The following is a 24,470-nucleotide window of genomic DNA, read 5'->3' as shown; positions in this document are numbered from 1 at the left end:
CTGAGTGTCCAGAGCAGCCCACTGGACACTTCATCAGCACCAAACTAACCATCCTTAGAAACCTAGACAGCCAAAAGGGCAGGAGACATGTCCAGCAATTCACCTGCTAGGGAAAGTAAATTCCGTCTTGCTTCCTGAATTTCACAGTGATTTTTTCCCTGCCCTTCCACTGCATTAAGCCCTCTGGGAGTGAGTTTCTACCTGTTGTCACTGTTCATGGCTCAGTTTCAGGGTAAGGGCACCAAAGGTGTCAGGGTCCCTGGGTGCCACATTTCCGGGGTATCAGCAGCAGTCCATAGACGGCAAATAAACCAAAGTTAAACTTATCCTCACTGACCTTTTCACATCTCTGACTCTATATACTTATTTTGATCAGAATGGATGCCATCAAAGAATAAAGATGATCAGAGCTTAGACAAAACAGGCAAAGCCGAGTCCATTCCAGTGCAGACAAAGGGGCATGTGTCCCTGAAGAAAAGTGCTGAGCAGAAATGCAGGGTTTAGATTGTAGAGGGGACCCTGGTAGTTGTGCTAATTAAAGATTGACAGCTACCATTGTGAACAGAACAAGTCCAGAGGTGTGTGCACAGTGGGTTAACACGAGTCTTGTCATTCACTGGTCCTGCAAACATCTTCAGTTTGGGCCAGTCGGGGTCAGGGGTCAGTCCATACGTGTGGTCCTTCAGCAGCAGCAGCAGCCTAGGACCAGTTGTATGATCTGGCCAAGCGGTGCCGTGAGTGGAAATTTTTTATATACAACATCAATTCACTTAGTCAACATTTATTGATCCTCTGATACGGATTGCTTCATTCTGATCTCCGCTCAAAAGGCATCGCGTTGGAGAGGCTTTTCCTTATCATCCGATCTAAGATCACACACACCCGGCCCCACCCACTCCCCACCCCCTGCTCTGCAGCCCCTGCCTGTTAACCCTGTTCTGTGTGTGCTTGTCGGCTGGGCTGTGGTCTCTTCCACTCCAAGCTGCAGCCATGGGGAAAGGGCTTTGTTTTGCTTCTGGCTGTGTTTTCACACTTAGAACAGAGAGTGGGTGCCCCGTATGTGTTTCCCAGTGAAAAGCCTCAGGTGCTAGACAAAACTAGAGCTTCTGAAACAAAAACAGTGTGATAAAGCCAGATGCTCTGTATTTTAGTAAAATATTTTTTTAAACTCTGTATTAAAAGCAGAGGGAAATGAGAACACTTGTCACTTGTATCCGGCTTTGGAAGGCAATCTATCAGCATCCGTAAACATTTTATTTTTATTATTTTTTTTCTTTCGTAGTTACGGGTTTTATTTATTTATTTATTTTTAGTTTCTGCTTTATAACAAAGAATCAGTTATACATATACATCTGTTCCCATATCTCCTCCCTCTTGCGTCTCCCTCCCTCCCACCCTCCCTATCCCACCCCTCTAGGTGGTCACAAAGCACTGAGCTGATCTCCCTGTGCTATGCGGCTGCTTCCCACTAGCTATCTATTTTACGTTTGGTAGTGTGTATATGTCCAAGCCACTCTCTCACTTTGTCACAGCTTACCCTTCCCCCTCCCCATATCCTCAAGTCCATTCTCAAGTAGGTCTGTGTCTTTATTCCTGTTTTACCCCTAGGTTCTTCATGACACTTTTTTTTTCTTAAATTCCATATGTATGTTTTAGCATACGGTATTTATCTTTCTCTTTCGGACTTACTTCACTCTGTGTGACAGACTCTAGGTCTATCCACCTCATTACAAATAGCTCAGTTTCGTTTCATTTTATGGCTGAGTCATATTCCATTGTATATATGTGCCACATCTTCTTTATCCATTCATCCGATGATGGACACTTAGGTTGTTTCCATCTCCGGGCTATTGTAAATAGAGCTGCAATGAACATTTTGGTACATGTCTCTTTTTGAATTATGGTTTTCTCAGGGTATATGCCCAGTAGTGGGATTGCTGGGTCATATGGTAGTTCTATTTGTAGTTTTTTAAGGAACCTCCATACTGTTCTCCATAGTGGCTGTACCAATTCATATTCCCACCAGCAGTGCAAGAATGTTCCCTTTTCTCCACACCCTCTCCAGCATTTATTGTTTCTAGATTTTTTGATGATGGCCATTCTGACTGGTGTGAGTTGATATCTCATTGTAGTTTTGATTTGCATTTCTCTAATGATTAATGATGTTGAGCATTCTTTCATGTGTTTGTTGGCAGTCTGTATATCTTCTTTGGAGAAATGTCTATTTAGGTCTTCTGCCCATTTTTGGATTGGGTTGTTTGTTTTTTTGCTATTGAGCTGCATGAGCTGCTTATAAATTTTGGAGATTAATCCTTTGTCAGTTGCTTCATTTGCAAATATTTTCTCCCATTCTGAGGGTTGTCTTTTCGTCTTGTTATGGTTTCCTTTGCTGTGCAAAAGCTTTGAAGTTTCATTCGGTCCCATTTGTTTATTTTGTTTTTATTTCCATTTCTCTAGGAGGTGGGTCAGAAAGGATCTCGCTGTGATTTATGTCATAGAGTGTTCTGCCTATGTTTTCCTTTAAGAGTTTGATAGTTTCTGGCCTTACATTTAGGTCTTTAATCCATTTTGAGCTTATTTTTGTGTATGGTGTTAGGGAGTGATCTAATCTCATACTTTTACATGTACCTGTCCAGTTTTCCCAGCACCACTTATTGAAGATGACCATTCATCTTCTTATTATCTACATATATATGATACAAGTCCTTTGCAAGATATATGTATTACAGATATTGCAAACAAAGTGTCTTGCCCTGTTGTTTACTTAATGATTTTTCAATAAGACGTTTTCAACATCTTGTAAAGTCCAGTTTATCAATTTAAAAAATTTTATAATTTGCTTTTTGTATCCTATTTAAGAAGTTCTTGGTTTTTTAATTGAAGTATAGTTGATTTACAATATTGTGTTACTTTCAGGTGTACAGCAAAGTGATTCAGTTAAATATATATTTATATTTTTTCAGATTCTTTTCCATTATAGATTATTATAAGCTATTGAATACAGCCCCCTGTGCTATACAGTAAATCCTTGTTACTTATCTATTTTATATATAATAGTGTGTATATGTTAATCCCATACTCTTAATTTTTTTCCCTTCCCGCCTCCCTTCCCCTTTGGTAACCGTAAGTTTGTTTTCTACGTCTGTGAGTCTGTTTCTGTTTTGTAAATAAACTTGTTTGGCTCGCGGGATCTCAGTTCCCCAGCCAAGGATTGAACCCAGGCCACAGCAGTGAAAGCCCAGAATCCTAACCATTCGGCCACCAGGGAACTCCCTGTATTATTTTTTAGATTCCACATGTAAGTTATATAATAATTTGTCTTTCTGTGTCTGACTTATTTTACTTAGTATGATAATCTCTAGGTCCATCTGTGTTGCTGCAAATGGCATTATTTCATCCCTCTTTATGGCTGAGTAATATTGCACTGTATATATATATATATATACCACATCTTCTTAAACCAGTCATTTCTTGATGGACAGTTAGGTTGCTTCCATGTCTTGGGTACTGTAAATAGTGCTGCTATGAACATTGGGGTGCATGTATCTTTTCAAATTAGAGTTTTCATCTTTTCCAGATATATGTCCAGGAGTGAGATTGCTGGATCATATGGTAGTTCTATTTTTAGTTTTTTAAGGAACCTCCATATTGTTTTCCATAGCGGCTGCACCAATTTACATTCCCACCAACAATGTATGAGGGTTCCCTTTTCTCCACACCCTCTCCAGCATTTATTATTTTTAGACTTTTTGATGATAGCTACTCTGACTGGTGTGAGATGATACCTTATTGATTTGCATTTCTCTAATGATTAGCGATGTTGAGCACCTATTCACGTGCCTTTTGGCCATCTGTATGTCTTCTTTGGAAATAAATAAATAAATAAAAGGAAATTCACATCTAAAATTCATTCCCATTTTATGACCATTTATTGGCTAATAAATGATTGACTTATTGAATGAAAAAAAATTGGTAGCTCAAAGGCGGCAACATGATATGGTGATAGGACTTGGCGGCAGACTGGGTTTATATTCCAGATTCACGTCTTATGCTTAAGTGATGTGAGCAGGTCACTCTGTTTTCTTGTCTGTCTTCTCTATAAAGCAGACGATCCTTCCCACCATGCAGGGGTGCTGTGAGGCTGGGGTGACGTCACAGATGTAAAGTGCAGCCAGCAAGGACCTGGTATATTGCATGGGAAACTCCCTGGTGGTCCAGTGGTTAGGACTCTGCGCTTTCACTGAGAGGGCGCAGGTTCGATCCCTGGTCAGGGAACTAAGATCCCACAAGCCACGCAGCATGGCCAAAAAAAAAAGGACCTGGTACATTGCTGCCTCTCAGTATATTATTTGCCTCCTTATCTGTTTGATGAAATTTATGTATCTAAAACTCCCCATTCTCCATGAGGTCTCACTGTCTTGCTATTTCTCTGACTGGAAATTTTAATACACATCTCAAAAAAGAAAAAATCATTGCATGCCCTAAGTTGCAAATATTTTTTTCCTGTGCATTCTTCTAAGAGCTTTGTTTGAGCTTTCACATTTAGGTGTGTGTTTCATTTTGAGTTAATATTGTGTGTGGCCTGGTATAAAGGTTGATGCTTATTTTTTTTCCACATGGATATCCAGTTATTCTAGCACCATTTTTTCTTCAACTTTTTTTCGGAAGTATAGTTGATTTACAATGTCGTGTTAGGTTCAGGTGTACAGCACAGTGATTCAGATATAGATATAGTTATATACATACATATTGTTTTTCAGATTCTTTTCCCATATAGGTTATTTACAGAATATTGAGTATAGTTCCCTATGCTCTACAGTAGGTCCTTATTGGTTACCTATCTTATATATAGTAGTGTGTATCTGTTAATCCCAACCTCCTAATGTATCCCTCCCCTGCTTTCCCCTTTGGTAATCATATGTTTGTTTTCTGTGTCTGTAGGTCTAACACCATTTGTTGAAAAGACTTTCCCCCCGTTGATTTGCTCCAGCATCTTTGTCAAAAATTAATCCTATATGCATGGATCTATTTCTAGACTGTATTTCAGCATAGCCCAGTAGAAATATAACACAAGTTATAAATGTAAGCTATGTGTAATTTTAAATTTTCTAGTAGCCACATTTTAAAAGGCAGGCAGCTATTGGGATACCATCTTAATAACTCGTAGTTTAGTCAACCAGGAGTACCTACCCACAGGTACTGTTTTATGAATGGATCCAGACTGACCAGCACAGGTGATGGTGCATAATGAAATATGTATCAAGTAAAATAAAACAGATTCAGTTGGTCCATAACCTGGAGCCTCAGCTGAAAGCAGAGCCCATGAGTTGTGACTTTCAATGCGATGTTATATAATCAACGCTAAACATTTCCTCCCAAGCAAGCTCAACAGAGCAAAGAGCAAGATGCAAGATCCATAATCAATACCGTGAGTGATATGAAGTTTATTTAACTCCAAGAGGCAAGCAATTGTTAAAGACTGAAATAAATCTTAAAGGTTAGTCAGAACTAACATACGATAGTCTTTGCCAGCCTCATGGATTAAGTTTCTAGAAACAACTGGATGAGATTTACTGGTTAACAAAGATTTAAGGGAGAAGTAACATTAGAACAAAGATTGTGAATAAGCATGTCTTTAGAAGTATTGATTAGTTAACAAAAGATAAACAACAGAGACATAACAAAATGCTGGACTAAGCGTCACTTTCCTCTGCAACTTCTGTAAAATGGCAGAAAATATAATTTTAATGAGAATAAATATATAATAGTACTAGACTGTAGAAGAGTGTTTTTTTTTTTTTTGCGGTACGTGGGCCTCTCACTGTTGTGGCCTCTCCCGTTGCGGAGCACAGGCTCCGGACGCACAGGCTCAGCGGCCATGGCTCACGGGCCCAGCCGCTCCGTGGCATGTGGGATCCTCCTGGACCAGGGCACGAACTCGTGTCCCCTGCATCGGCAGGCAGACTCTCAACCACTGCGCCACCAGGGAAGCCCCTAGAAGAGTTTTTTAAATTTTATTGAAGTATAGTTGATTTATAATGTGTTAATTTCTGCTGCACAGCAAAGTGATTCAGTTATATAGTACATGTATACATTCTTTTTTATAGTCTTTTCCATTATGGTTTGTCACAGGATATTGAATCTAGTTCCCTGTGCTCTACAGTAGGACCTTGTTGTTTATCCATCCTATATATTATAGTTTGCATCTGCTAATCCCAAACTCCCAATCCTTCCCTCCCCAACTAGAAGATTTTTTGAAGTATGGAAAGTACACAGGATATGATCTATGGAGGGAGAAAAGACAACAAAAATAATAGCCCAAAAGCAACAGAAAAGCTTATGTGGTTCAAGGATGCTCCAAGCCCAGAGCAGAGCTGTGATTAGAACCCAGGACTCCGGGCTCTGTCCACTGATTGCTCCATCACATTCCCCATCTCTGCCAAATGTTGTCTTAAATAATTTAATATTTTAAAAGTAATCTCAAGTTACAAAACTTTGGCTTTAAAAAACACAGAAAAATTGCCCCATAAAAAAGCATCCCATAAGCAACAAGGTCCTACTCTATAGCACAGGGAACTATCTTCAATATCCTGTAACAAACCATAATGGAAAAGAAAATTATAGTAATAAATAACAATAAAAACTAAATAAAATTACAACAAAAAGAAAAAAAAGCATCCCAGTTCATTACCACAAATAACATTTCTTTTATATTTTCCTATTTTCAGGTATATTTCACATATGCATAATTGTAAGAGGAATATACATACAAATTTGTCCTGTTTTTCATTTAACCTTATATAACGTATTTCCCATCTTGCCACTGAATCTTTATAACTATCGTTTTTAATGTCTACATAATATACTTTGATTATGATTTATTTTTTTTCCTTCTTTTTGACCTTTTGGGTTGTTTCCAATTTGTGCTATTATAAATAATACTGTAATTAACATCTTTATTTCCTCAGCTGAATTTAAATCTGTTTCATGAATTAAAAGCAGCTGAATTGACTTCTCTTTCATTCCTTTTTGAACAAAGATGGAATGTCCTGGTTTCATAACAAGGAATGGTCTAAATTTAGGGTTACAGATCGGGCTCTGTGACAAGTTAGAATCGCAGTGGCAGAGTTCTTAAAGCGTTTCAAACTATGTCTGTTTAGCTTGCTTGTCCCTCTTTGGGGAATGCAGTAAGTCCGTGTTGCTCTGGTTTAAAATGAATCTCAAGATTTTTAACTTTACTCTTGACAGGAGTAATTTTGTTTTTAACAGTATGACTTCTGGATGTGTTACTTTCTTCAGATCTTTCTGCACATGACCAAGGTTAAGGTCAACTATGAATGCATAGGTCTCAAGCCATTTGAAATACTGGGTAACACTGACAAGGTTTCTGTTTTTTCATGAAGTATTTTGTTTCCCCAGATAAAGCAATGCCTAGTGAGATTACAGCAGATCGGTGGGGGGGATGACTTTTTTTTTAAAGAACCAATTAAGAGTCTTAGAAATATTGAATATGATACTGAAATTTTTAAACTCAACAGATCAAATGAATAGTAGATAGATGGAGCTAAAAACTGATTATTTCCTGAATAATCAAACCATTCCAAAATGAATTTCCTAAGTAGAGAATGAAAGAATGGAGGAGAGGAAAAAATTTAATAATAAACTTATCCAGAGTTAAAGAAAGACACAAGGATTGTGGTTGAATAGGTTCACTGAAAGTTGATCAGAATGAATGAAACAGATAAGCAAAACAACAGGAGGAAGGGGAAGTCCTAAAAGATTACAAAGCAAGCAGGAGAGAGAGAGAGAGAGAGAGAGAGAGAGAGAGAGAGAAGAAGAAGAAAACAGATTGCCCACAAAGGAACAAAAATGAAACTGGGTTCTGCCTTCTTGTTGGCAACAGTGGATGCTAGAAGACAAAGGAGCAGCAACCTCAAAACTCTAAGGATAAAAATTACTTTGAATCCAGCATCTTATACACCATCCAAAACTAATATTTAAATGTGAGATCAAAATCAAGACATTTTCAGACATACTAGGACTCAAAGCATTTACCACCCAATAAATCTTTTTTGAACAAATAGTTAAGGATTTGCTCCACCAAAACAAACAAAAATAATGAATTTAAGTAGGCAACATAAGATGCAAGTAACCAAAATGAGAAAAAAAATAAAATCACTCTAACAGTCTCATGAGTTTCACGTGTAGACAACTGAGAAAATGGAGGGGAGAAAAAAATTATCTGTTGACAATTCAGGATGCATAATATTTTTAAATGTGTTATTGAAAACTTTAAGCTGAAAACATTCCAAAAGAATTCAACTTGGGAAAGGTGTGTTAGCAAGAAGAGGGGGAAGCCTGGTAGGAAAATAGGGGAGTAAAATTATACGAAAGGTCTTGTCTTACTTAGGAGAAAATAAAAATTCTGATTAACTCTAGACATTTTCTAAATTTAAGAACAATTAGTAGAAAAATAGAAATATACATATAACTTGATTTCAGACTGCTGGAGGAATAATAATAAAACAATAATATGATCAACCCTCGAAAGACAGGAAATAAAACGTAAAATAAGATGGGAATGTATTAAAACATATTGGTAATCACAAGTGAAAAACCAGTTAAGTTCTATTAAGAGACAAACATTTTCAGAATATATCAAATAATAGTCAGCTACATATAGTTAAAACAAATCACCTGAAACAAATGACACAGAAAGCTTGAAAATAAAGAGATGACAAGAAGATGGCTTCTAGTTAACCTTAAGAAAACAGGTAATTACTGTGTTATTTAAGCTATATGTGGAGTAAGATGGAAATATTTCTAATTCATAACTTTAAAACCTGTTCATGTTAGTCCAAAATTAAAAAGGAAGACCAAAAATCAGTGAGACCAAAAATCATCTAATCATCTCAAGAACTTAAAAAAAATTAAACTGCAAATAAACTAAAGAAAGTAGATAAGAAGGAAATATTAAAGAGCAGAAATTAAAAAACAAATATACAGTAGGCAGGATGAAAAAGCCAAAAGTTGTATCTTTGAAAAGACTAATAAAATCAGTGGTTCTCTGGCAAGAAAAAGAGAAGGAATAAATAGGATATTAGGAATGAAAATGGTAACATTTCTACAGATATTTAGATGTTAAAATAAAAATAAGAGCAAATTTGCTAATATGAGCAGAGTTATAAACTTCAAAATTTAGATGTTTACAAATACCTAGAAAAACACAACTGACCCAAGAAGAAATCAAAATCAAAAATCTGCATAGTTCTATAACTATTAAATGAATTAAATCTATAATTTAAAAATTCGCCACAAAGTAAACTCTAGGCCCAGATTGTTTTCACTGAGAAGTTCTATGAAATGTTTAGAGAGTAAGTAATGCAAATCTTATACAGACTTTAATAGAGAATAGAATAAAGAAGGAACACTCCAAAACTCGTTTTATGAGGTTAGTATACCAGATCCTGACAAAACCAATTACATTCATGAATTTCAACGCAAAATTCTGAAGCAAAATATCAAAATTGATCCCAGTGGTAAATAAAAAGAAAAACAAAAAGAATAACAGTTAATGACCAAGCTGGGTTTATTCCAGGAATGCAATATGGATCTACTACTCAAAAATCAACGAATGGGCTTCCCTGGTGGCGCAGTGGTTGGGGGTCCGCCTGCCGATGCGGGGGATGTGGGTTCGTGCCCCGGTCCGGGAGGATCCCGCGTGCCGCGGAGCGGCTGGGCCTGTGGGCCGTGGCCGCTGGGCCTGCTTGTCCAGAGCCTGTGCTCCATGGCAGGGGAGGCCACAGCGGTGAGAGGCCTGCGTACAGCAAAAAACAAACAAACAAAAAAAATCATTGAATGATACTATAGTATCTGCTCAATAGATGCAGAAAGTTTTATAAAATTTATCATCTATTTGTGATTTTAAAAACTTTTAGCAAACTAAGAACAGGAGGGAACTCCCTCAATATGATAATGGATATATTTCTTTAAAAAATTACAGCAATACCAAACTACAGGAAATACTTAATGAAATTTTGAAAAAAAAGTTTTAAGGACAGGAACAAGAATACCAGCTGTCGGGCTTCCCTGGTGGCGCAGTGGTTGAGGGTCCGCCTGCCGATGCAGGGGACGCGGGTTCGTGCCCCGGTCTGGGAGGATCCCACATGCTGCGGAGCGGCTGGGCCCGTGGGCCATGGCCGCTGAGCCTGCGCATCCGGAGCCTGTGCTCCGCAGCGGGAGAGGCCACAGCGGTGAGAGGCCCGCGTACCGCAAAAAAGAAAAAAAAAAAAAAAAAAAGAATACCAGCAGTCACTTCAATTCAACAGTGTAATGAAGATCCTGTGAGATAAGAATAAGGCAAGAAAAAGAAACAAAATACATAAGACTTGGAAAAGAAGAAATAAAAAGGGCATTATTCAGATATTAATGGTTTGTAGAAATCCAGAAGAATCTACAGAAAATAATTACAATTAGTAAATGAGTTTAACGAGATTGCTGGAAACAAGGCCAGTACCTAAAAGTCTATTCACCCCTACCAGCAACAAAAAGAAAAGAAAGCCTGTAAAAAGATAACATTGTAATAACACAAAAAGTTCAAATCCCTAGAAATGCATCTTACAAATGTTATACAGTTTATCTCTAAAGAAAACTGAAAAGCATCACTGAGAAAAAGTAAAGAAAACCTAAATACTATGTTCATGGAGTGGAAAATGCCATATTGTAAAGCTGTTACAATCGCCTACAACCGCCTTTGTTCAATACAGAGATGTTAGTGGAATCTACAGATTCAAATTCCAATCAAAATTATAATTTTTGTAGAAATTAACAATGTTTTTAAGTTCATATGGAAACGCAGAGGGCCAATATTAGCCAAGACAGTCTTTGGGGAAAAAAATAAAAAACAAGAGGAAATCCCCTGGGGGAGGTGAGTCCAACAATTCTCATGACTGTGGTGTGTCCTAACTCTCCAGCTGGTTGACCTATGTGCTGGAGAATCTGAAGAACTAGGTCATCTGGATCTCTGGGCTTCAGCACTGGTTCCTGGACACCCCTCTCTGAGCCCAGGCACCTTGAAGGGTCACCTGGGGGCGCTCAGATCCACAGACCCAGCTGAGCTCCAGCTGTGTGAGTGCACCATCTTGGATGTCCATTCTGGTCCATCCTGGAGATGATGCAGCCCCAGCACCATATGACGGCAACCCCGTGAAAGGCTCCAGGGAATACTGCCCATCCCAACCTTTCCCCAATTCCTGACCCACAGAATCACCAGAAAAATAAAATGGTGGTTGTAAGCTGCTAAGTTAGGGGTTAATTTGTTAACTAACAACAGATAACTGGAACAGCCACCCAAAGGAAACATGCATTCTGTGTGGACCTAGAGAACAGGCTTAGAGAGGACAGAGTTGGCTTACAATAGCACCAGCTCTCGCCTTTTTCCCCTCGTCTCTCTCCAAGCTACAGGTAGCTTGTTGTGAGAAGCAGGACAGGGAACACATGAGACCAATCGGGTCTCCACGTCAGGCTCCCAGCCTGAAGCAGGTCCAAACCAGAATGGAGATTTAATGCTAAAACAGGCTTGGAGTTTTGATGAATATCTCAAGTCGGATATGTTGATCTGAGATTGCTTTTGCTTCTTAAACTGACCTGGGAATGTCTGTCATGTAAGAATGAACCAAAAACTCATGGGCTAGCCACATTTTTACTGGGAGACAGAGGAAAGTGACCAAAACAGCAAAAATTTTAAAAGGTACGTTTTGATTTTTGTCTGGAATCAGGTTTTATTCAACACACTGGGTAAAGATTTTTTTTTCTTTTCTTTTCTTTTTTTTTGGGGGGGGGTAAAGATTTTTAAAAAATTTTTCCAGTACTACTGACATATAATTGACATATAACATTATGTAAGTTTAAGGTGTTGTACAATGTGATTTTTTTTAATTTATTTATTTATTTTTGACTGCGTTGGCTCTTCATTGCTGCACGCGGGCTTTCTCTAGTTGCAGCGAGCGCGGGCTACTCTTTGTGGTGGTGCGCAGGCTTCTCATTGCAGCGGCTTCTCTTGTTGCAGAACGGGCTCTAGGTGCACGGGCTGCAGTAGTTGTGGTGCACGGGCTCAGTAGTTGTGGCTCGTGGGCTCTAGAGTGCAGGCTCAGTAGTTGTGGCACACAGTCTTCATTTCTCCGCAGCATGTGGGATCTTCCTGGACAAGGGCTCAAACCTGTGTCCCCTGCATTGGCAGGCAGATTCTTAACCACTGAGCCATCAGGGAGGCCCTGCAATGTGATGTTTTATAGAAGTATATATTGTGAAATGATTTCCATGATAGAGTTAGTTAACACATTCATCAGTTGCATAATTATGATTTTATTTTGGAGTGAGAACACTTAAGATCGACTCTCTTAGTAACTTTCAAGTGTGTGATATAGTTTTTTAACTACAGTCACCATGCTGAATACTAGATTCCCCAGAACTTATCCATCTTATAATTGGAAGTTTGTACCCTTTGACCAGCATATCCCTGCTTCTCCCACCCCCGGCCCCTGACAACCACCATTCTACTTTGTTTCTATGAATTTGGCGCTTTTTTAAAAATTTCACATATAAGTGAGATCATACAATATTTGTCTTTCTCTGTCTGATTTATTTCACTTAGCACAATGCCTTCCAAGTCCATCCATGTTTCTGCAAACGGCAAAATTTCATTTTTTATGGCTGAGTAATACTCCGGGTGTGTGTGTGTGTGTGTGTGTGTGTGTGTGTTTGTGTGTGTGTACACATCTTTTTTATCCATTTATCCATTGATGGACACTTGTTTCCATGTCTTGGCTATTGTGAATAATGCTGCAGTGAACGTGAGGGTAGAGATATCTCTTTGAGACAGTGATTTCATTTCCTTCAGATAAATACCCAGAAGTAGGATTGCCGGATCATGTGGTAGTTCTACTGTTATTTTTTTGAGGAACTGCCATACTGCTTCCCATAGTGGCTGCACCAGTTTACATTCTCACCACAGGGCTTTAGGGTTCTCTTTTCTCCACATCCTTGTAGACACTTGTTATCTCTTGTCTTTTGAAGCCATTCTAACAGGTGTGAGGTGGTACCTCATTGTGGTTTTGATTTGTATTTCACTGATAATTAGTGATGTTGAGCACCTTTTCATGTACCTGTTGGACATTTGTATGTCTTCTTTGGAGAAATGTCTATTCAGGTCCTTCGTCCATTTTTTTAATCAGATTATTTGGGTTTTTTGCTATTGAGTTGTTTTGAGTTCTTTATATTTTTTTGCATATTAACCTCTAAACAGATAAATGGTTTGCAAATATTTTCTCCCATTCCACAGGTTGCCTCTTCATTTTGTTGATTGTTTCTTTTGCCATGCAGAAGCTTTTTAGTTTGATGTAGGCCCCACTTGCTTATTTTTCCTTTCGTTGCTTATGCTTCTGGTGTCATATCCAAAAAAAATCATTGCCAAAGCCAATGTCAAGGACTATTTTCTCTGTTTTCCTCTAGGAGTTTTACAGTTTCAGGTCTTATATTTAAGTCTTTGATTCATTTTCAGTTAATTTTTGTGAGTGGTGTAAGATAGGGGTCCAGTTTCATTCTTTTGCATGTGAATATCCAGGTTTCCCAACACTGTTTATTGAAAATACTTTCTTTTCCCCATTGAGTATTCTTGTCTCCCTTGTCAAATATTAGTTGACCATATATGTGTGGGTTTATTTCTGAGCTCTTGATTCTGCTCCGTAGTCTACGTGGCTGTTTTTATGCCAGTACCGTACTGTTTGACCTACTACAGATTTGTAGTATAGTTTTAAATCAGGAAGTGTGAGGCCTCCACCTTTGTTCTTCTTTCTCAAGATTTTTTTGGCTGTTCAGGATCTTTCATGCTTCTATATGAATTTCAGGATTTTTTTTTCTATTTCTGGAGCCCAGTTACAGGGCCCTTTCAGAATCTAGTCTGACTTAGTTTGGAGGACTCACCTCCACGGGCTCCTGGACCACAGCCAAGAGGGGCTGGGGCCAGTTCACGGGCCACTTCAGGGCCCACAGCCAGGACCAAGGTCTGTACACCTAACACCCGACCTGTGGGTGGGCCTGGTTCCTCCCTTGGCATGTGGTGCTGATGACAGGACCAAGCCAAACGGGGCTGTAGCCGAGTTCTCAGGGGATACAGAGCTGTCTCTGGGTCCGTAGCTGGGACCGTGGTCAGCACATCTGCTGCCGGGGTGCAAGCCTGCCTTCTCAAAATCCTCTCCTTCATCAGGGACTGCATTGAGCTTTTACAATGTCATACCTGGATCCCAAAGCTCCTACAAGAGTATTTCTGTAGGTGGATGGACCCCAAACTGTTGTTGAGGTGGGAGGATACACGTGAGGAACGTCTTATTCAGCATCTTGCTGACGGCACCGCGGGATTTTCATTTCATAGACTGGTTCTAGATCCCCTCATCATGCTGGATCTTTTTATTTGATTACGCTTCACGTTCGTCTGGGATGTTTTGTTTGTTTGTTTGTTTGTTTGCGGTATGCAGGCCTCTCACTGCTGTGGCCTCTCCCGTTGCGGAGCACAGGCTCTGGACGCGCAGGCTCAGCGGCCATGGCTCACGGGCCCAGCCGCTCCGCGGCACGTGGGATCTTCCCGGACCGGGGCACGAACCCGTGTCCCCTGCACTGGCAGGTGGACTCTCAACCACTGCGCCACCAGGGAAGCCCTATCTGGGATGTTTTCATCCTAAAACAGAACACATGTAGGCTTACACTTAGAATCGCAGTTTTTCAAAGTCTCCCTGTCTTGATACTGTTACCCACCCGTGGACTTTCCTGCCCGGCTTTGTGGAGGGATTTAATTCACCAGAAGGTGGGGAGGATGACCATATTCCTGGGGTGATGGTTTTACAGGCCCCGGGAGGGACACAGACACACCCCAAAATCAAACATTCTCCAAATCCATTCAGTGTCGCTCATGAATTCCCAAAAGAGAGTATTGGTGCATTTGATTCCTGCCATCCTCACACCGGGTTACTCAGTCACATCAGAGTTGCAGTTCACATCCCTAGAGCAAGTCAGGCAGGTGAGGAGAGGACCCTTGTTAGCAGGTAGAAAGGTATTCCCAGAGTAGCCAAGTCTTTGAACTTTTCCCCAAAAGTCAGAAACCTGAATTCTTGTTCTTCCTGATTTCTGTACGTTGCCCACAAAATAAAAATAATTCTTAAACCTTCTATGAGCCAAGCAAAAGTAATATATGCACCTGATTCAGAAAAGACGTGCAACCCCTGATTTACGGAGAGGGCTAATCAGTGGTGAATCACAAGGGTGATGAAATTTCCAGGGCCAGGACTTTGGATCCAGCAGAGAAAGGGCGGAGAGGGGCCGGGCAGATGAGAGGCACAGCCATGTCTTTGCTGTGGAAACCCCACGGGAGAAGGGTTAGTTGTTTTGGGTTTTTTTTTTTCCTGTATTAAGAGATCAATGGGAGATTAATAATAATCCTGTACATTGATGGAGCACTTCCAGACTTGAGCGCTTTCTCATCTCTAATCGCATCTGATCCTTATAACAGCCCGTGAGCATGTCAAGAACATCCAACACTCTAACCCGGTGAGAGGGAGATAAGGACGCACACCACTGCACTCACGGAAAGAAAGAGGAGAGACAGAAAGTGAACAGGAGGACCCAGATTTCAGTGGAAACCTCAGAAATAAGTTCATTTTTCCCAACTTTCATCTGCTCCCTCTTACCCTCCCTTTGTTTGATAGGCTGTCCTGGTCCGTGGTTGCAGTAGACCAGGGGGTGGGAGTGGGAGGCGAGGGTCCATACAGGGAGGCGCACGGCAGGTGCAACAGTCAGGACGCCGGCCAGGGCAAGAGAACACATCTGGTGAGACCTGTAACGAAAATACCACCTGGTAGTTCAGGGTCCGGAGATGGTCCTCACTGACTTGTTGATAGCCAAAGAATCAAACCTTGACAGACGTCAGTCAAGTCCATACTCATTAAAAAAGGGGGGGGGGCTTCCCTGGTGGCGCAGTGGTTGAGAGTCTGCCTGCCGATGCAGGGGACACGGGTTCGTGCCCCGGTCTGGGAGTATCCCATATGCCGCGGAGCAGCTGGGCCCGTGAGCCATGGCCGCTGAGCCTGCGCGTCCGGAGCCTGTGCTCCGCAACGGGAGAGGCCACAGCAGTGAGAGGCCCGCATACCGCAAGAAAAAAAAAATTCATTACCTGGAGCCAATGTTTATACTCTGGTGGCTCAGAGGTAAATGAGTCTCCTGAAAAAGTGGGGTGAATCTACCCATTAGGATGGCGACTGTCCCCCCAAAAGAAGAAAATAGCATAAGTGTTGGCCAGGATGGGGGGAAATTGGAAACGTTGTGTGCTGTGGATCAGGGTGTAAAATGGTGCAGCTGGGCTTTCCTAGTGGTGCAGTGGTTAAGAATCTGCCTGCCAATGCAGGGGACACGGGTTCAAGCCCTGGTCCGGGAAGATCCCACATGCTGCCGAGCAACTAAGCCCGTGAGCCACAACTACTGAGCCTGTGCTCTAGAACCCTCAAGCCACAACTACTGAGCCCATGTGCCATAACTACTGAAGCCCGCGTGCCTAGAGCCTGTGTTCTACAAGAGAAGCCACTGCAATGAGAAGCCCACGCACCGCAACAGAGTAGCCCCCGCTCACTGCAACTAGAGAAAGCCCACACACAGCAATGAAGACCCGATGCAGCCAAAACGAAATAAATTTATTAAAAAAATAAAATTAAATGGTGTAGCTGCTATGGAAAACAGTATGGTGGTTCCTCAAAATATTAAAAATAAAATTACCACAGGATCCAGCCATTCCATTTCTGGGTCTACACCCCGCAAAAATTGAAATCAGGGTCTCAAAGGGATGTTTGTACACCCATGTTCATAACAGCATTATTCCCAGTAGCCAAAAGGTAAAAGGAAGCAATTCAGTGTTCACTGACAGATGCATAGATACGAAAATATAGCATATACGTACGATAAAATCATAGCCTTGAAAGGGAAGGAAATTCTAATGAAACCGTGGGTTAGATCCATTTCACCCGCGTCCACCAATCAAGGTCGGTTTAAGACCTGCACATCCTCCAGGCATCACGGAGCCTAAACCGTACGGTGTTTGCCCGAGTTATTTCCCAGGAACTTGGAGTCAGCTGTGTCTAGTTTGAGCTGAGCTGGTCGTGACTGGATAAGACCACCGACCCTCCAACTGGGCATGCGCGAGTGTCGCAGGGTGACCTTGTAACATCGGAGGGCTGAAAACTCCACCCTCGGATGGTGCTGAGGCCCGGGAATCAGCTCCGCCTGCGCAGACCCACACTTCTCCCCATCACCTCTCCCCACGCCCGCGACCGCCCTGCCTCTGTATTCTGCTCCGTCAGTATATCCCATACACACCCCAGCCCTTGCCCTGGGACAGGTGGGTTTGAGATTTGTTTTCCGTCTCTTCGATTAGCTGCCTCGCGAATAACCCTTCTCGATGCTGCAAACCTCGGTGTCTGGCGGTTTGACCTGCTGCAAGCGGGCAGAACAAAGCTGGTTCAGTAACACCTGCTACGACATGGATGACCCTGAGGGCGGCTCTGCTAAGTGAGCTGTCAGTCATGAGAAGACAAGTGCTGCGTGATTCTATGATAGAGCAGAATCTTCTAGAGAAGAATGGTGGTGATGGCTGCACGATAATGTGAATGCACGTAACACGGCTGACCCTTACTCTTAAAAATGGTCAAGATGTATGTGTATTTTACCACAATTGTAAACTTTTAAGTGGGGCAAAGTCACAGAACTAATGCGATCCCTCTGGCCTCCGCTTCCCTCTGCTCCCATGTTAGGCTTCAGTTTGACCCTAATTCCTAACCCGCTGGCGATCCGCTGCTGGTCTACACCTGGGTAGGTTTGCCAATTCTGTTTCCTCTCCCTGGAATTCTTTCCTGCTCTTATCCTGTTGTTTGACCGACTCCACCTCAAATGTCAGCCTCCTGAAGGCTTTCCCCATCCGACCACCCACAGCCTGTTCCAAGGGTTACTGGTCTCTTTCTGGGCCTCCTCTTCGTCATATCTGTATTCCTGTAGCTGTCCTTTCACATAATAGTTTGGCTATACGTTTGCTGGTCTACATTGTCTCCCCAGTAGACGTGGGCTGTGTTGGGGAGGGCGCCTGACGGCATGAGGGTAACTGGGCATTTTCTCAGCCATTCAGGGCTGAAAGTGAAGACCCAAATATTTGGAGATAGAATGTAATTTAAATGGGATTATAATGGCCATAAACACACACACTCTGTGACTTTGTGGTGACTCTCCTACATATCTCTGTTATAAGCAGAGCAGAAAGTCCTAGGCTGGTATCACTGCAATTTTGGGCATCCCTAGGGGCCATCAGGGTCTCAGGTGGGTCCATGGAGAGACGAAACCCATGGGAGATGAATGGGTTCCTGGCCTGGCCCAGGTTTAAGATTCCTAGTAAACTGTGTCCAGTGGGGCAGGAACCCATTCTTAAAGAAGAGTTCCTGGTAGATACATGAGGCCTGGGAAACTGGGATGGGAGATGGGGCGGGAGGGGGAGAATAATTAAAATACTTGCAAAGGACATCCCTGGACACCTTTGTGCACCTCACCTGACCCAACCCTTAAAGATACTTAGGCCAAGGCTTCCCTGGTGGCACAGTGGTTGAGAGTCTGCCTGCCGATGCGGGGGACACAGGTTTGAGCCCCGGTCTGGGAAGATCCCACATGCTGCGGAGCGGCTGGGCCCGTGAGCCATGGCTGCTGAGCCTGCGCATCTGGAGCCTGTGCTCCGCAACAGGAGAGGCCACAACAGTGAGAGGCCCATGTACCGCAAAAAAAAAAAAAAAAAGATACTTAGGCCAGATTCCCAAGAAAAAGAGATTCTATAGGAAGCAGCCAAAGAAATCCATTTTTTTAAGTGATATCCCCAGGAATATTTAAGAACCTATTGAAAGGATAGAAATATAGATAGAAGGACGAAATGAATTCAGAAATAGACCCACAGGACTTCCCTGGAGGTCCAGTGGTTAAGACTCTGCACTTCCACTGCAGGGGGTGCAGGTTCGATCCCTGGTCAGGGAAGTTCTGCATGCTATGGGTTGTGGCCAAAAAAAAAAAAAAGAAAGAAAGAAAGAAGTAGACCTACATATGCACAGTTCATTGATTCATTACAAAGGTGCCAAGGCAACCCAAAGGGAAAGAGAATGCCTTTTCAATAAATAGTGTTGGAACAATTGAACATCCACACAGGGCAGAAAAAGAAGTTAATCCTTGACTCACACTGTATATAAACATTAACCCAAAATGGATCAGAGACCTAAGTGTAAGAGCTAAATCTATGAAACATCTAGAAGAACAACATTAAAGAAAATTTGTGTGACTTTGGATTAAGCAAAACTTTCTTAGATATGACAACAAAAGCATAATCTTTTTTAAAAAAGTGATAAATTACACTTCATCAAAGTTAAAAACGTTTGCTCTTCCAAAGACACCATTAAGAAAGCAAAAAGACAAGCCACAGACTGAGAAGATATTTGCAAATCATGTATCTGATTAACTTGTAACATAACAGAATATTTAAGGACCTTCTATAACCCAACTTAAAATGAGTAAAAGAGTTGAATAGACATTTTGCCCGAAAGTTACACAAAGTTTGCATACCCTCTCAATAAAGAAACCATTGAAGTTCACAGATATTTTTTAAATTTGCTTACAGGAGCGCCTCTTGCCTGGTTCCCCCTTCAGTCTGGAACAGCTAAGACCATGTCACATTCCACGACAGCAACAGTTGCCTCAACTATCCTGTGTAAGACTTACAGCCACAAACGGTAAGAATCGCATCAATCTGGTAACCCGGGGACCAGGTTGAATTGAATTGAGTTGAGTTGAATTCTGTGAGTTGAATTCAGGGTAGGAAGGTGGACCTCAGGGGTGCTGTAAGCAGGGGTGTGCCTGTAAATGCTTAACGCCTGCTCTCCAGGGGACAATCCTGATTTCTCGTGTTTGCCACTTTCCATGGTGTAAATACTCCCATCCTGGCTAATTTCAAGCTAATGTCATGACATCACTGAACCCAGAATTGGGAAGAGATGCATGTGATCAGCTCTCCTGAGCAGCCCAAACCAATTCCAGCACGTGCCTGGTAATGAGATGCCACTTCAGACAACTAATTGGCAAATCAACAAGCCTGACAATACTGAGCGTTTAATATAAAGATGCATTAAATGATGGTGGGAGTGAAAATTGGTACATCCGCTTTGGTGAGCAAGGTGGCTTTATCTGGTGATGCTTGTAGTCTACAGTCCAAAAATGTTTGCAGTTTTCTACCAGATGTGTACACAGGGCTTCTTGCAGCATTGTTGGAAAGAGCAAAAAAGTGGAAACAACCTAAATGTTCCTCAGTAGGAAAATGTATAAATAAATCATGGAATGGTCATTCAGTAGAAGAATGCCCTACAGCATTTAAAATTAATAAGCTAATATATGTATCAAGACAGCTATATCTTGGAAAACATAATGTTGAATAAAAAATCAAGCTTTAGGATGTTATGTGATGCATAACATAGAACTTCTGTAGCAGTTTTAAATGCATAAAATGCTACCCTGCAATATGGTATAGAGATATATATTCATTGAAACGTGATAAAATCATTTTAAATAGACTAGACAAATACATACCAAATTTATGATAATATTGCCTCTGGGGAGAGAAAAAGGAGATTGAAGCTGGGGATGGATACAAGGGGTACTTCATCTTTATTATATTATTCTAGCTCCTTTAAATGTTAAAAAATAATGGTTTTAAATAAAAATGACAACATATTAATGGTTTAAATTCTGGATTCTGAGAAATAGGGCATAGTGCTGGTTACCTTTTTTTTTTTTTTTTTGCGGTACGTGGGCCTCTCACCGTTGCGGCCTCTCCCGTTGTGGAGCACAGGCTCCGGACGTGCAGGCTCAGCGGCCATGGCTCACGGGCCCAGCCGCTCCACGGCCTGTGGGATCTTCCCGGACCGGGGCATGAACCTGTGTCCCCTCATCGGCAGGCGGACTCTCAACCACTGCGCCACCAGGGAAGCCCCTCTTTGTTTTTTTGATGTTTCAAAAACTCCTTCGAAACATCCAGCCACAATCTTTTATGACATGGGATTGTTAATTCTATCCCTGTTCACTGGCAAATCCCACAAACCAAAATACTCAGGTGGAGAAGTGCCATTAGCACATGACCATGTGGGTCCTTTCCTCTCAAGTGGATGGGACCAGAGGGGAACAGTTTATGTCCCCTTCACTGGAAGCCCCTCTTGTCTTCCTCCTCTGAGCTCCTGGTGGCATTTCATGAATGTACCTCTGGTGATATTCGTCACACTAATTGTACAATAATTAACATTTCCATCTCTCTCTCTCTCATTAAATGTGAGATCCTCCTGAGTGGAAACCACAGTGTATTCATTTCTACATTCCTGGGGTCTTGCGTGTGCCCCAGCAGGCGATGTGATTTTGAATGAAATCAGAATGAAGGAATCATCTCCATTTTGCAAGACCACCTTCTAAATTTAGTAAGACGGTGCTATGGTCTGAATGTTTGTGTCCCCCAAAAATGTGTATATGGAGATCCTCACCCCCAGAGGGAGCAAGGTGGAAGCATCAGTGTCTCTTCTGACCCAGCCCCAGTGGTCACAGAACACCGTGTCCACAGGATCCCTGTGGCTTCACAGCTCAGCCCTTACCGTGTGGGAGGAGACCACACAAGGGTGTGAATGTGTCACAAACTTGTACTGCTCACCACATGACAGGCCAGGATATCAAGAGACAAGCTGTTGGGGTGAGGAATAGTGACTTTATCTGGAAAGCCAGCAGACCGAGAAGATGGTAGACTCATGTCCCAAAGAGCCATCTTGCCCAAGGTAGAATTCAGGCTCCTTTTATACTAAAAGGGGAGAGGGAGTAAAATCAAGTACTTCCTGGTTCCCATCAGCCTCTGGAGGGGATGTGTTCATTTCTTCCTCCCTGCAGTCATTCACAGGTGGGCCTGGTCAGGATGTTTCCCGTGAGCTAAACAAAGGTATTTCAGCTTAATGCTCATTACCTGGGAAGCAGGGTTCCCAGAGATGGGCCATTATGTATCATTTAAGCGTATAGGCAACATGCCTTTGGGGATTCACTTGGACTAGAATACAAAGCTTCTTCCCTGTTACAAATGCCAGGAGGAGAGAGTCACTGGCGTGCTCTTCAAAGCTGGCTGCCACAGCCTACAGCCACGGTGTTGCCCTACTGGAAGGCCTGCTAGGGGTAGAAGGCGTGGGGTGAGGGACCCTAACACATGATAGGTCCTCAGTAGGGTCAGCGCCCTCTTCCCCTTTCGTCCTGACCATGTGACCCTCAAGGGCCATCCCTGCTTAGGCCTTGTCACTCCGTCCTCCGAGCTGACCCACTACCCAACTGCCGCCTCCATCAAGTGATAAACACGACGGGTTAGCACTTCCTCCAGTCCCCTCCGTTCTGCTCTCTCTTCTGGGCCCTACACATCTTACTCTCAAGTGAAGGAGGAGTCTTCCAGTTGTCTACTGTGGCCTCACAGACCAACCCAGAGCAGTGACCTTTAATTTGCTCATGAATCTGGTGTTGACAGGGCTCAGCTGGGCAGCTCTTGCTTGGGGTCTGCCATGTGGTTGCAGGCAGGCTGGAGCTGGGGTCATCCCAAATGTTCTCTTCAGGATTTCCCTGGTGGCGCAGTTGTTAAGAATCCTCCTGCCAATGCAGGGGACACGGGTTCGAGCCCTGGTCCGGGAAGATCCCACGTGCCGCAGAACAACTAAGCCCGTGCGCCACAACTACTGAGCCTGTGCTCTAGAGCCCGTGAGCCACAACTACCAAGCCCGCGTGCCAGAACTACTGAGCCCGTGTGCCAGAACTACTGAGCCTGTGCTCCAGAGCCCGTGCTCCACAACAAGAGAAGCCACCGCAATGAAAATGCCACGCACCGCAACGAAGAATAGCCCCCGCTCGCCACAACTAGAGAAAGCCCGCCTGTAGCAACGAAGACCCAACACAGCTAGAAAGAAAGAAAGAAAAGAAGGAAGGAAGGAAGGAAGGAAAGAAAAAAAGAAAGAAATGTTCTCTTCATATGTCTGGGTTGGAAAGACTCAAACAGCTAGGGGCTGGGGTACCTGGGGTTCTTGAGACATTTCTATCTTTCTAGATAGATCCACAGATGATGAAAATAGATAGGTAGATGCAGATAGATGATAGATAAATAGGTAGATAGAATGAAGATAGATATAGATGAATGAATGATAGGTATAGGTGAATGATAAGTAAATGATAGATAGACAGGTGATAGATGTAAATGGAGAGATCAAGACAGACACAGTGGTATGTTGTAAATATATCATCCCTGTTCTCTAGAACCAATTGTTAAATATTCAGGAATTTTGTGAGCTGGTTGCCAAACCACTGGTAGCTTGAAATTGATAGTGATGAGAGTATTTATGTCACAGAAATAAGCTATACATCATATCTTTTTTTTTTTTTTGAGAGCAAGCTTGTCTACTTCACTGGATGTGGATAGATAAAGAAACGTTTTTATTCTCAGTTCTGTTTAAACATACCCAGTTTCCCAGGTTTGTCCACTGAGCAAGATGCAAAGGTGAAGGGAAGTAAAACCTTCTCCCACTGGCGTTTAGGGAACAGGCACCACATCACACCTCTCCCTTGAGCTCACCAGACCTGCAGCAGCTCCAAAAGGGAGCAGCCCCTGCAATCAGCTGAGGTCACTCTACAAAATCATCAAGGCCATCAGCCCCCCGGAAACACTCCGGGTTAGAAATATCCCACATCTGTTCAAAGTCAGAGGAACAGCATCGATAAAGCAATAATTGTTTATACTTCTATTGAAAAGCCTTCACTTAAAATGGAAAGAAGCAAACTCCACACTTGCAGAGAAAGTTACAAAAGCTGAGCAGAAATGGTTTCCCCTTCTGTTTACCTAAACCCCCAAGGCCCTCTTTAGAAAGGACATCTTAAATCCAAAATTTAAATGAAGGACTTTTCCTTTTTTTTTTAAATTTTATTAGAGTATATTTGATTTACACTGTTGTGTTAGTTTTAGGTGTACAGCAAAGTGATTCAGTTATACATACATATATATTCATTCTTTTTCAGATTCTTTACCCATACAGGTTATTAGAGAATATTGAGTAGCGTTCCATGTGTTATACAGTAGGTCCTTGTTGGTTATCTGTTTTATATATAGTAGTGTGTGTATGTTAATCCCAAACTTCTAATTTATCCCTCTCCCCAACATTTCCCCTTTGGTAACCATAAGTTTGTTTTCAAACTCTGTGAGTCTCTTTCTGTTTTGTAAATACGTTCATTTGTATCATTTTTTAAAATTAGATTCCACATATGAATATCATGGTATTTGTATTTCTTTGTCTGACTTCCTTCACTTA

General features: G+C 42.0%; 1 protein-coding gene across 1 annotated transcript in view; it reads left to right on the top strand.

The window, feature by feature from the left end:
- LOC308629024 (uncharacterized protein) overlaps window positions 1-24,470 on the top strand; it is a 159,136-nt gene that overhangs the window by 72,469 nt on the left and 62,197 nt on the right. The window contains exon 3 of the mRNA XM_081256471.1: window positions 19,736-19,847. Within this exon, the coding sequence (XP_081112597.1) occupies window positions 19,736-19,847 (112 nt within the window). The remainder of the gene's footprint in view (window positions 1-19,735; window positions 19,848-24,470) is intronic.

The sequence above is a fragment of the Mesoplodon bidens genome, assembly GCF_964165515.1.
Source record: "Mesoplodon bidens genome assembly, chromosome: 15".
NCBI classification, from domain to species: Eukaryota; Metazoa; Chordata; class Mammalia; order Artiodactyla; family Ziphiidae; genus Mesoplodon; species Mesoplodon bidens.
Note: the sequence above shows the minus strand (reverse complement) of the source record. Positions and strands in the feature narration are given on the sequence as shown.